Here is a 14,293-nt window from a genome sequence, read left to right as displayed (position 1 = left end):
TGTTTTTTTCAAAGTCATTTCTATTATACAAACACTTAAGTGTCCAAACAATCTTCAATGCCATACTAATCTCTGTAGCCTCTTAAATGCTAGTAAAACAAAATGCATGCTCTTCAATCAATCACTGCCTGCACCCGCCCATCCGACTAGCATCACTACTCTGGACGGTTCTGATTTATATGTGGACAACTATAAATACATAGGTGTCTGGATAGACTAAACTCTCCTTCCAGACTCACATTAAGCATCTCCAATCCAAAGTTACATCTAGAATCGGCTTCCTATTTCACAAACAAAGCATCCTTCGCTCATGCTGCCAAACATACCCTAATAAAACTGACTATCCTACCGATCCTTGACTTCGGTGATATCATTTACAAAATAGCCTCCAACAATCTACTCAGCAAATTGGATGTAGTCTATCACAGTGCCATCTGTTTTGTCACCAAAGCCCCATATACTACCCACCACTGTGACCTGTATGCTCTCGTTGGCTGGCTAAATATTCCTCGCCAAACCCACTGGCTCCAGGTCATCTATAAGTCTTTTCTAGGTAAAGCACCGCCTTATCTCAGCTCACTGATCACCATCGTAGCACCCACTCGTAGCACACGCTCCAGCAGGTATATTTCACTGGTCATCCCCAAAGCCAACACCTAATTTGGCCGCCTTTCCTTCCAGTTCTCTGCTGCCAATGACTGGAAGGAATGGCAAAAATCATTGACATTGGGGACTTATATCTCCCTCTCTAACTTTAAGCATTAGCTGTCAGAGTAATTTACCGATCGCTGCAGCTGTAAACAGCCCATCTGTAAATAGCCCATCCAACAAACAACCTACCTCATGACCATTTTTGTTTTTCTGCTCTTTTGCACACCAGTATTTCTACTTGCACATCCTCATCCGTATATGTCACTCCAGTGTAAATTGCTAAATTGTAATTACTTCGCCACTATTGGCCTATTTATTGCCTTACCTCCTTACTTCATTTGCACACACTGTATACAGATTTTCTATTGTGTTGACTGTACGTTTGTTTATCCCATGTGTAACTGTGTTGTTTTTGTCGCACTGCTATGCTTTATCTTGGCCAGGTCGCAGTTGTAAATTACAACTTGTTCTCAACTGTCCTCCCTGGTTAAATAAAGGTGAAGTAAAAAATTACGTGTAGATTCATTGTTACCTTGTTAAATGTGTTTTTTAAATAATTGGATGGAGAGGCTCTGGTTCCTAGGCAACCTGGTGTAGAAACTGCTGTGCTCTCCATGCTTCCTCCCAGCTCTGACTCGCAGCAGGGGGAAAAAAGGTGGAGACATGATATAACAGACTGGGCCTCCACATGCAATCAATGAAAACCCTTTGTTCTGTGGCATTTACAGGCTAAATTGCTGTATTGATGGCTTAATGATTGAAAAATACTTCTGTAGTGAAGTGATCAGTCGTAATGCACCATTTTACCACCAGAGAGCAGCATTTAACTGTTAAATTACACTGACTGAACCACAGTTATGCCCTTAAAGGCTAAACGCCTGAAGTTACTCCTTTTGGTGGTACATGTTTGTGAAGCAGTTGAATTCAGCAGACATATTTTTGCATGTGCAACTGGTACATTTATCATGGGATGGTGGTTCTGATGTTAAGTAAAAGGGGCTGACACCACAGGCCACAAAGACTACTCTTAACTAGCGGTCTCATAAACCCACAATCCTTAAGACTGACGGGAAGCTACATTCTGATTAATGGAGTCTAATCTCTCACCCAGCAGTCCTGCTCACTTGGCCCCTCTGGGGAGACCGAGTGCAGGACCTGGAAGCTGTACTTACTCTCCATCCAGATGGAACCATACACCTGCCAGAAGATGATTCACTTCAACATCACCTTCAACTTTTGATCTATGTCATGAGTTGCCCCACCTTAGCTATTATTTATATGATTAGACTAGTCTCTGCTTATGTGACTTCAAAAGATATTCATCATTAATCATTGGAAATATTTGATAGCCTCTGGTTTAGATGTCTTTACATTTTGGCCATCAGTAATCAAAGAAAACATTATTGTCTAAGATCATATTATCAATATGGTTCCTAAAGTTTCTTGAAAGCAGGAGCCTATAAATAGAAGCAATATTAAGGGGTGAGCTGTTCTGTGATCTTTTTTTCTGGAGATTTAACATACATTACTTAGGCTAGCTTTATTCTGCTAAAAGAATAACAGGTAATGAAGGTGTCACACTTAATGATTTTATATCAGTATATCTTGGTGTATCACTATCTGTGTTGGACAGGGGCATGGTTTTAGTGCCTGAGGAGTGAAATGCCATCTTGGTGTGATATATCAGATTGCCTGTAAGATCTTTATTGCATTTGCTGCAGAGCCCCTTCAGCTAGCACTGATTCAGCCGGAGCTGCTGCCTCCTAGGAGAGGACGATAACATTGAGTCACCTTGCTGCATTGTGAGCCTCTGGCAGTGGAGAGGCGGGAATCAGCAGCAGCGCCTATACTGCAGAGCTGCGCAGGACTGTGCAATCACTACTGTGTGTGTGTGAAAGGGAGATAGAGAGAGAATAGTGGAGAAAGGTTGACTGGGGACTGCAGTGTTATGTCCCCCTCTGCCCCAGGGTTCATCATTTGGAAAATTTTCTCTTTCTGAAATGCTTTTGGTAAATGCACACCACCCCAGTGTAGACGACTTAGTGCAGTGCAGCGACAGATCCCAGTTAAAATGCTCATGTTTTTTCCTCCTCAGACTGCTACTTGCAGATACAGTTATTCAGAGTTTGTGGTGTGTCTCCAGGACTGAGTTGCTGCAGAGGGATTCAGTGGAATGAGAAAGGCAGCGTGTCAGGAGAGTTGTCCATAGACTCTATAACTGTGATCCCATGGGATCAGCGAGCTGTCAACCTCTCAGTGCTGGCCCTCTCCCTCAGCAGCCTTGCTCTGAATGCCTAATGCAGCTTTCATGTGCTAGAGGGATGTAGGAAACACAGAAATATCCAACTTGCTAACTGGTTGTAGTTATACACATGCCACATTCAACCACTTAGCAAGTCGGACATTTCATAGTTTCCTAGTTCCGACTAGCATGTGAACACGGTATAACATCACCACTCTGAGAGTTCCTGTCACTCATCTGCAGCAAGAAGTTATTCTTTATGTTCCATTGACATTTACAAAAGTTATTTTCAAAAACGTATTTGTGTGTGTTATACTGATACAATAAAATAAACAATAGCATGATATTTGGCTCACCTAACTTCCCCTATTGTTTGCAGAGTCATCAAAGACAGATCCCCACGACCTCAATATACCAGCCTCCATAATTTTCTTCAACTTCTGGCTTAGTTTTTTCTTTCTTTAATTTAATTTTAAATCTATTTAACTAGGCAAGTCAGTTAAGAACAAATTCTTATTTACAATGACGGCCTGGCAAAAGGCCTCCTGCGGGGACGGGGGCTGAGATTAAAAATAAAAATATAGGACAAAACACACATCACAACAAGAGAGACACCACAACACTACATAAAGAGAGACCTAAGACAACAACATAGCATGGCAGCAACACCACATGACAACATGGTAGCAACACAACATGGCAGCAGCACAACATGGTAGAAGCACAAAACATGGTACAAACATTCATGGGCACAGACAACAGCACAAAGGCAAGAAGGTAGAGACAACAATATATCACACAAAGCAGTGATCATCAAGGCAGGTTTTCAAAAATAGCTCGTTTGATGTATAATATCTGTAGTCAATAGGATTTGGAGAAGAAGCGTGTTTGATGTATAATATCTGTAGTCAATAGGATTTGGAGAAGAAGCGTGTTTGATGTATAATATCTGTAGTCAAATGGGTTTGGAGAAGAAGCGTGTTTGATGTATAATATCTGTAGTCAATAGGATTTGGAGAAGAAGCGTGTTTGATGTATAATATCTGTAGTCAAATGGGTTTGGAGAAGAAGCGTGTTTGATGTATAATATCTGTAGTCAAATGGGTTTGGAGAAGAAGCGTGTTTGATGTATAATATCTGTAGTCAATAGGATTTGGAGAAGAAGCGTGTTTGATGTATAATATCTGTAGTCAAATGGGTTTGGAGAAGAAGCGTGTTTGATGTATAATATCTGTAGTCAAATGGGTTTGGAGAAGAAGCGTGTTTGATGTATAATATCTGTAGTCAAATGGGTTTGGAGAAGAAGCGTGTTTGATGTATAATATCTGTAGTCAAATGGGTTTGGAGAAGAAGCGTGTTTGATGTATAATATCTGTAGTCAAGAAGAAGCGTGTTTGATGTATAATATCTGTAGTCAAATGGGTTTGGAGAAGAAGCGTGTTTGATGGATTTGGAGAAGAAGCGTGTTTGATGTATAATATCTGTAGTCAAAGGATTTGGAGAAGAAGCGTGTTTGATGTATAATATCTGTAGTCAAATGGGTTTGGAGAAGAAGCGTGTTTGATTTCACACCATCATTCCAGAGGAACAGTACATCAATCCAATGGGGGACAGGCCAGCAAAGCCTCCTCCATAGGGATTCAGTATCAAATATTTATATTGCAGTGGGGTGTTTGATGCTTTCTGCTCCCTGGGAGTGTACTCTGGGTTGTTCTAGTCCAGGAAGGAAGGAGATGGATAACCTTTACCTAACAGGAAGCCCACGAGGATATGGAGAGTTATTTCTCTTCTTTTAGTCCTTTTAAAAATGTATTGGACCAAAAGACTGTGTTCAGTAAGAATGTTTTTACATAAAACACTGCATTAGTAAAAAAGGCCCGATGGCAGTACTAAATCTATTGAGATGTAATCCACTCATTCTGAATCATTAGGAATACGTGAATTCAAATGGCTATTGTAAAACGAAAGGTTGTCATAAAGACATTGGAGAGAGGCCAGACATTGTATGTCGATGTCTTCCTTTGTTGATGTGATACAGCTCTTTCCCCTCTTTACTTATGGAGATGTAGCCTGCTCTACTCTGTACTGTGACTTTGAGCTTTGCCTCACACACCTCAAGTTACATTTATGGGCAGCATCAGGAAATTGGGCAGGTCCGTTTGATGCAGCGTAAGCATTATTGTAATGTGTCATGGTTGGGAAGTCTCTCTGTCCTTAAGGCCTGCAGCTGCAGTGAGAGAGATGACGCTGACAGATCCACAGCTAAACCAGCTTTGTGTGTACATGCCACACACACTGGCACACACATTGTCACACACACACACAGAGAGTCGGATTGTAGATGCATCATTCATTCACTTATTGCTATTTAACATATTGTCAGCCATAGCACACAATAAAGATGGCTATTTATAGATTTTCTCTGATGACAACAATGGCCTCCTGAGCAGTTGCTTCTTCTTTTTATGTGAACTTGCCCTGCTCTTGAGAGAGGTCCTGCCATGTCAGTGTATTTTTGTTACTGGGAAGTCTCTCACTCAGAGAAACCTGATAGCTGCTGGATCTGGGGTGTGAGGACAATGTAAGGCATGGGATAATAGTCCCATTACAGCACAGCCAACTGGCATATTTTAAGACATTTCTGTCAGTATCCAATTTTGAATTTTCAGGCAATATTAACCATTAAAGAAATACAGAGTTACATAGCCTATACAGATGTAGATGTAATTTGATCACTCTTTTGTTGTTGATAATTTTTCTGTAACCTCTTTCAACATCTATCCAACATATTAGCCCAACACCTAATACATGTCTGAAATCCTCAAGATGTCTCCATAGTTATGGGAAGTAGGTGTGCTGAGGGTGCTGCAGCACCCCCTGAAAAATAAAAATAATGCAATTTTCAATTAAATAAAAAAATGAACGAAGAAAAAAAAATAGTCGCTGATCTTAAAGCGAGCTTCCTGTTTGAAAGTTGCTCTGACCCCTCTAAGATGTCACATCAGTTAAGTCATGTGATACTGATCATGTGATTTCTCTGTAGGGTTGCACATTTTGGGGAATATTCAGGTGGAAACCTTACGTGGGAATTAACAAGAATATATGGGTATTAACGGAAATATATATGCGAATTAATAATAATACCATTTAAATGTAGATGTTTTTTGAACTGGTGCAACCAATTACCTTCAGAAGTCACAATATTAGTTAAATAAAGTCCAAAGGACCACTTTAAGCCCTGGGCGTTACGGAAGAGTGGCCAGAAAACAATAAGCAAACATGTGGTGTTCAAAAAAAAGGCATGTGGGAGACTCCCCAAACATATGGAAGAAGGTACTCTGGTCAGATGAGACTAAAATTGAGCTTTTTGGCCATCAAGGAAAACGCTATGTCTGGTGCAAACCAACACCTCTCATCACCCCGAGAACACCATCTCCACAGTGAAGCATGGTGGTGGCAGCATCATGCTGTGGGGATGTTTTTCATCGGAAGGGACTGGGAAACTGGTCAGAATTGAAGGAATGATGGACGGAGCTAAATACATGGAAATTCTTGAAGGAAAACTGTTTTAGCCTTCCAGAGATTTGAGACTGGGGCGGAGGTTCATATTCCAGCAGGACAATGACCCTAAGCATACTGCCAAGGCAACACGCGAGTGGTTTAAGGGGAAACATTTAAATGTCTTGGAATGGCCTAGTCAAAGCCCAGACCTCAATCCAATTGAGAATCTGTGGTATGGCTTAAAGATTTCTGCACACAAGCAGGAACCCATCCAACTTGAAGGAGCTGGAGCAGTTTTTACTTGAAGAATGGGCAAAAATCCCAGTGGCTAAATGTGCCAAGCTTATAGAGACATACCCCATGAGACTTGCAGCTGTAATTGCTGCAAAAGGCAGCTCTACAAAGTATTTACTTTTTTTGGGGGGGGGGGGGGTGAATAGTTATGCACGCTCAAGTTTTTTCCCCTCTTATTACTTGTTTGTTTCACAATAAAACATATTTTGCATTTTCAAAGTGGTAGGCATGTTGTGCAAATCAAATGATACAACCCCCCAAAATACATTTTAATTCCAGGTTGTATGGCAACAAAATAGGAAAAATGCCAAGGGGGGGTGAATACTTTTGCAAGCCACTGCAGATTGCTGCTACAACTTGATGACCCTTCACATACCTAACCATTTCCTTGGCTCTCTTGTAGAGTGTATCCATTGTTTTCAGTGCCATGATGTCCTTAAGAAGCAGATTCAATGCATATGCAGCACAGCCAATGGGTATGATGTAATTGCATTGTCTGTCACCAGTGCCAATACCTTCTTTGGTCCAAGGTCATTGATGACTGCCTTCAGCTCATCTACAATGTAGAGACCGGTGTATCTGTTGTCCCTTGTGTCTGTGCTCTTGTAGAATACTGTTTGAGGGGTGAATATGATGTAGTTAATTATTCCTTGCCCACGAACATTCGACCACCCATCAAAGACGATTGCAATTACAGTCCTTCTAGGCAGAATTCCTCTGTCCAGTGTGTGTTCTTTTGCCCATCACTCTTTTTGTTTTTTAAATGGGCCAGTCTGAGATATGGCTTTTTCTTTGCAACCATGCCTAGAAGGCTAGCTTCCCGAAGTAGCCTCTTCACTGTTGACGTTGAGACTGGTGTTTTGTGGGTACTATTTAATGAAGCTGCCAAGTAAGGACTTGTGAGGCGTCAGTTTCTCAAACTAGACACTCTAATGTACTTGTCCTCTTGCTCAGTTGTGCACCGGGGCCTCCCACTCCTCTTTCTATTCTGATTGGAGCCAGGTTCCACTGTTCTGTGAAAGGAGTAGTACACAGCGTTGTACGAGATCATCAGTTTCTTGGCAATTTCTCGCATGGAATAGCCTTCATTTCTCAGAACAAGAATAGACTGACGAGTTTCAGAAAGTTATTTGTTTCTGGCCATTTTGAGCCTGTAATCAAACCCACAAATGCTGATGCTCTAGAAACTCAACTAGAAGGCCAGTTTTATTGCTTCTTTAATCAGCACAACAGTTTTCAGCTGTGCTAACATAATTACAAAAGGGTTTTCTAATGATCAATTAGCCTTTTAAAATGATAAACTTGGATTTGCTTACACAACGTGCCATTGGAACACCGGAGTGATGGTTTCTGCTAATGGGCCTCTGTACGCCTATGTAGATATTCAATTTAAAAATAATATATGCCGTTTCCAGCTACAATATTAATTTACAATAGTAACAATGTCTACACTGTATTTCTGATCAATTTGGTGTTTTTTGTGCTTTTCTTTCAAAAACAAGGACATTTCTAAGTGACCCCAAACTTTTGAAAGGTAGCGCATGTCACATTCACGTGCTGGTTGTAATGAGGAAACTCGGAAATGTACTACTTGCTAACTGGTTGAAAGCGGCACGCAGAAGCATCATGCCCATCAGATTTGTCCTGTTGTTTCTCTGTAGTTGCCACCTGGCAATTTTATGAAGTTGGCTTTAGCTAGCCTAGATAGGTTCCCAATCTCCCAACCCTGTAACTAGCTACTAAGAAGCCATTTCAGGCTATCAAGTTAGAGATTGTCTGTCTTAGCTGGCATGTCTGCTGGCAAGGTTGGTAGACTTTAGAAAAGCAAGCAATAACTGTTCTGAATAAGACTCACATTCCTTTCAATCTTTTACCCAAATTTTAGCAGAGATGCAAAGAAGCACGTTTCTTTTTTGTAATACAAGTCAGGAGGATACAGGCAGCTCAAGAGGTATGCATAGATATGAAGAAAATAGACATTTCTTTTACATATAATTAATAATAATATAATATATGCCATTTAGCAGACGCTTTTATCCAAAGCGACTTACAGTCATGTGTGCATACATTCTACGTATGGGTGGTCCCGGGGATCGAACCCACTACCCTGGCGTTACAAGCGCCATGCTCTACCAACTGAGCTACACAGGACCACATAAGTATGATGATTATGGCTCTAGAAGGAAAAAGCTGTTTCAGGTGTTTGAAAAATGCAAAATTCTCCAACTAATGGTAGTGGGTGTCACGACTTCCGCCGAAGTTGGTCCCTCTCCTTGTTCAGGCAGCGTTCGGAGGTTGAAGTCACCGACTTTCTAGCCATTGCTGATCCTCTTTTCATTTTCCTTTGGTTTTGTCTTGTCTTGTATCACACCTGGTTCCAATCCCATCAATTACATGTTGTGTATTTAACCCTCTGTACCCCTTAAGTCTTGTCAGTGATTGTTTGTTTGTAAGCTATGTGCAAGTTATGTTCTGGTGTGCGACGGGTTTTGTACCCACTTGTATTATTTTGTATATTTTGGTTTTCGGAGATTTTGAACACTTATTAACCTCTTGCGATGAGCAATCCCGTATCCGAGACCGTAATCATAGCCTCAAATGCATTATCATGCATTATCATTTTTTCCAAAAATATTATTTTTGTAGGCGAAATAGCTCCCGTTTCTTCATCATGCTTGGCTGAGAAATCGACCGTAAAATGCTACAACTATAACTGCAAACTTTTTTCAAAATTTGCTCCATAATATCGACAGAAACACGGCAAACATTGTTTAGGATCCATCCTCAAGGTGTTTTTAACATATATATTCGATAATATATCAGTCGAGGCAATTGGTTTCTCATAAGAAGTGATTGAAAAAATGGCTACCTCAGAATTTTACGCGAGATTTTCTGCGGGAGACACCACATGCTATATCTGGTCCCTTACAGCCATTCTTCAATGGAAATGCCTAAAAAGACATCACAATGCTGTAGACACCTTGGGGAATACGTGGAAAACGTAAGCTCATTCGTAGCTCATTCACAGCCATATAAGGAGTCATTGGCATGAGGCGGTGTCAAAAAATGCGACACTTCTTGGTTGGATTTTTATCTGGGTTTCGCCTGTAACATCAGTTCTGTGGCACTCACAGACAATATCTTTGCAGTTTTGGAAACGTCCGAGTGTTTTCTTTCTAAATCTGTCAATTATATGCATAGTCGAGCGTCTTTTCGTGACAAAATATCTTGTTTAAAACGGGAACGTTTTTCATCCAAAAACTTTAATAGCGCCACCTAATGCATAACTGATTAAACTGCTCCGTTTATACCAAGTTCGATCTCCTGCGCCTGACTTCCCTGCCACCAGCACGCACACCCTTACAGCGGGGACTAGCCCCCCTCCGGACCACCCCCCAGACTTCCTCACCTACATTGTGCCCCCTTAGATTTTTGGGTGCATGACACCCCTGGCGGCTAGTGTATAGCTCAACCAATTAGCAAGTGAGAAATTAGTTTCCTACTTCCGACTACCACATGAAAGTGACACTGATGTTCCATAACCTTACATGTAACCTTACAAAATAAAGGAGACTCTTGAGTAAATGAGGGGTACAAAGTATATTGAAAGCATTGCTTCCACACATATGTGGTTCCAGTGTTAGTTAAGCAATTAACATCCCTTCATCCTTAGGGTCATGCATAAAAAATGTCAAGTTGCCCATTATTTTGGCTACCCATGGTTGAAAGAAGAGATCTCAGTGACTTTGAAAAAGGGGTCTCAAGGGGAGAATAGTGTTCCTCAGTCACCAGATCTCCACCCAGTTGACCACATACCTTGCATTCAGACCCCTTGACTTTTCCAAAATTTTGTTACGTTACAGCCTTATTCTAAAATTGATTGAAGAGTTTTCCCCCCTCATCAATCTACAAACAATACCCTATAATGACAAAGCAAAAACATGTTGAGAAATGTTTGCAAATGTATAAAACATATTTCTTTCCTGAAATATCACATTTACATAACTATTCAGACCTTTTACTCAGAACTTTGAAGCACCTTTGGCAGCGATTACAGCCTCGAGTCTTCTTGGGTATGACGCTACAAGTTTGGTACATCTGTATTTGGGGAGTTTCTCCCATTCTTCTCTGCAAATCCTCTCAAGCTCTGTCAGGTTGGATTGGGAGCTTTGCTGCACAGCTATTTTTAGCTCTCTCCAGAAATGTTCGATCGGATTCAAGTCCGGACTCTGGCTGGGCCACTCAAGGACATTCAGAGACTTGTCCTGAAGCCACTCCTGCCTTGTCTTGGCTGTGTACTTAGGGTCATTGTCCTGTTGTAAGGTGAACCTTTGCCCCAGTCTGAGGTCCTTAGCACTCTGGAGAAGGTTGCCATCAAGCACCTCTCTGTACTTTGCTCTGTTCATCTCGATCCTGACTAGTCTCCCAGTCCCTGCCGCTGAAAAACATACCCACAGCATGATGGTGTCAACTCCATGCTTCACTGTAGCGATGGTGTCAGGTTTCCTCCAGACGTGAAGCTTGACATTCAGGCAAAAAGTTCAATCTTGGTTTCATCAGACCAGAGAATCTTGTTTCTCATGGTCTGAGAGTTTTCAGGTGCCTTTTGGCAAACTCCAAGTGGGCTGTCATGTGCATTTTACTGAGAAGTGGCTTCCGTCTGGCCGCTCTACCATAAAGGCCTGATTGGTGGGGTGCTGCAGAGATGGTTGTCCTTCTGAAAGGTTCTCCCCCCTCCACAGGGCGGCCAGCTCTAGGAAGAGTCTTGGTGGTTCCAAACTTCTTCCATTTAAGAATGATGGAGGCCATTGTCTCAACACAATCCTGTCTCGGACCTCTATGGACAATTCCTTTGACCTCATGGCTTGGTTTTTGTTCTGACAAGCACCGCCAACTGTGGGACCTTATATAGACTGTAATGAATACTCAGGGAGAAAAAGGTGTCGATTCACGCGCAGAGTCAGGGAGGTATTTATTTCGCCTTCGAAGGCAGGAATCGTGGTCACAGGCAGGCAATGGTCATGCACAGGTAGGCAAACAGGCAGGTGAATCAAAACTAGGACTGAAGGCTATAACTGGTTCTCGCAAACAAGCTAGGAAAGCTTAGTAGAGTCAAAACGAACAATACCTCACAAAGGCACAAATAGAAGGAACTGAACTAAACGAGGAGCTGATGAGACCAGGTGAGTAACTAACACAGGTGAAATCAATGAACAAAAATGAAAGACAGGGCTACGTTCAAGAACACAAAGAAACAGGACTAGGTTCAAGAACACAACGAAACAGAACACAAGGTTGACTAAGAAAATAAACACAGAACCTTACATAGACAGGTGTGTGGCTTTCCAAATCATGTCCAATCAATTGCATTTCACACAGGTGGATTCCAATCAAGTTGTCGAAACATCTCAAGGATGATCAATGAGCTCAATTTCGAGTATCATAGCAAATGGTATGAATACTTATGTAAATATGATATTTCTGTTTTTTATTCTGAATAAATTAGCAAAATGTTTAAAAACCTGTTTTTGCTTTGTCATTATGGAGTATTGTGTGTAGATGTATGAGGGGAAAACATCATTGAATCAGTGTTAGAATAAGGCTGTTATGTAACAAATTGTGGAAAAAGTAAAGTGGTGTGAATACTTTCCGAATGCACTGTATGGGAGACTCTGGACCAGGGCTTTCCCCCACCATCAACAAGACACTAAATGATGGAATGTCGCATCCCTCCAATAGAGTTCCAGACACATCTATGCCAAGGCGCATTGAAGCCGTACTGGCCCCTCGTGGTGGCCCAACGCCCTATTAAGATACTATATGTTGGTGTCGTCTTTATTTCGCCAGTTACATGTATGTTCCACAAGTCATGGTCTTATTAAAGGCTATCTTAGATTCATCAGGAAATGCTATATCATTTCTAGTTTATTATACTGTAGGTGACGTCATTATTGCAGGAAAGATCGTTCAGTTGAGTTTTGGAATTTGCGTGTGATGGACTGTTGTTTGGGAATGTTAATCTTCTCAAATAACAGGACGTTAATGCTGAAATCTTTTCAACGCATTCCTTATGTGTAATTATTGTAGCTGCACCCTTGTGATGCATAACAATACTGCGCTAGATTGAAATGAATTGGATAACCATGTTTTACATTTGATTCAATCACAGCCAACCATGCACGCTTTGGTATGTCCACACCCCTTTTTCGTCGGCTAAAAGTGGCACAAAGACGCGCTGGCTTTAGGACTTTTTTCCAAGTTTGGTCTTCCCCTTTAAAAGTATGCAGCCCTAGCGGTGATCATTGGACTGAAAACTCTGCGGAGGGGAAGATGAGAATGAAATAGCTTGAACAAGAAGCCGGGATCATGGCGGCACCGCTCGGGCGGGACACTCTACCTGACCACTGGTCCTATGGAGTTTATCGAGATGGCAGGGTCTTCTTCATCAAGTGAGCATGCACTGTGATGTTTTACATTTAAGCTGTACTGGTGAAACTGGTTAATTACGCAGTTATTCACGTTCTCCTCGTCCAGTAACAGGTGTCTTTCTTTCAGTGATAAAACTCACAGCACTACTTGGCTCCATCCCCGTACGGGTGAACCTGTCAACTCTGGACACATGATACGATCAGGTAGGCGCGGGAATTAATAATACGATATTTCATGACTGGTGTGCACATTGTGCTTTAGCCTACCACATCTAGATATGTATAGATTCACGCAGCCCATTGTATTCATGTTTTAGATTTACCACTGGGATGGGAAGAAGGATTCTCGGACGAGGGGGCCAGCTACTTCATTAAGTGAGTGCAGCTTTATGTTGTTCATGTATGGGATGTGCGTGACTCCAATAACGTCCGATTCGAGCTCGAATAGCTCATAGCTGTAGGAGTATTGTTGTGTCGGTAGTACGCTTGAAGGAATGAGGTCTTTTAAACGCATCAATTACAGCGGGTTGAGAAATGATGACGTTGCAATGCAAGCCGTCACTTTCTTTCTCACGGTTACACTTACAAATACCCCAGGTGTTCATGGATACAATGTTGTACTAGGACACAACGCTCGGGTTTGCTGATTTGGTTTGTCATTTATGAATGTCACAGAGAAGCCTATTGCTCCTGACTAGCCCCATATGAGACCTTTATTAGGCTACTGGCTGAACGATATCAAATGCTGTATAGCATAGACTACTACTTCATGCAAATGTTTAGTCAGGGATTTCTGCTATGTTAGGCTATTCAGGCTTTATATGATACAGTATATTGCAATGTCATTGCCAACAGTGGCAGTCAGTGCCGTTTAAGATTATTTTTTTCATGAGCATGGCCTTATTTCTATTACAGCATATTGATGACTGTCATTCATATCCATTCACCCAGTTGTCACCATATTAGCTAAAGTAATGTCATAGTCAGCATAGCTAATAGAACTAACACGTTAGTAAACCCACTACAATAATACAATAGCGTTACAGTGTACAGTCATTAGGCCCCACTGGCAATAAATTAGTAAAACCTAAAGCTTACCTTGACTTGGAAGAGTTCCAGTGTTGTGTTGGAAAGTGATAGCCAGCTAGCTAACATAGCATGCCTCTGTTAGAGCAGG

At 41.5% G+C, this 14,293-nt stretch overlaps 1 protein-coding gene across 11 annotated transcripts in view; it reads left to right on the top strand.

The window, feature by feature from the left end:
* Positions 1-12,817: 12,817 nt before the first annotated feature.
* LOC124033634 (pleckstrin homology domain-containing family A member 7-like) overlaps positions 12,818-14,293 on the top strand; it is a 174,094-nt gene continuing 172,618 nt past the window's right edge. For 5 of the 11 annotated variants that reach the window (XM_046345763.1, XM_046345771.1, XM_046345770.1 and 2 more), the window contains exons 1-3: positions 12,822-13,137; positions 13,244-13,320; positions 13,434-13,491. In XM_046345763.1, the coding sequence (XP_046201719.1) occupies positions 13,055-13,137; positions 13,244-13,320; positions 13,434-13,491 (218 nt within the window). In that variant the 5' untranslated portion in view covers positions 12,822-13,054. Of the gene's footprint in view, positions 13,138-13,243; positions 13,321-13,433; positions 13,492-14,293 lie in introns of all 11 variants that reach the window. The other 6 variants (XM_046345766.1, XM_046345764.1, XM_046345761.1 and 3 more) reach the window with 3 other exon arrangements.

The sequence above is a fragment of the Oncorhynchus gorbuscha genome, linkage group LG04 (genome assembly GCF_021184085.1).
Source record: "Oncorhynchus gorbuscha isolate QuinsamMale2020 ecotype Even-year linkage group LG04, OgorEven_v1.0, whole genome shotgun sequence".
Classification (NCBI taxonomy): domain Eukaryota; kingdom Metazoa; phylum Chordata; class Actinopteri; order Salmoniformes; family Salmonidae; genus Oncorhynchus; species Oncorhynchus gorbuscha.
The sequence above is the reverse complement of the archived record's forward strand: the minus strand, read 5'-3'. Positions and strand labels throughout refer to the sequence as shown.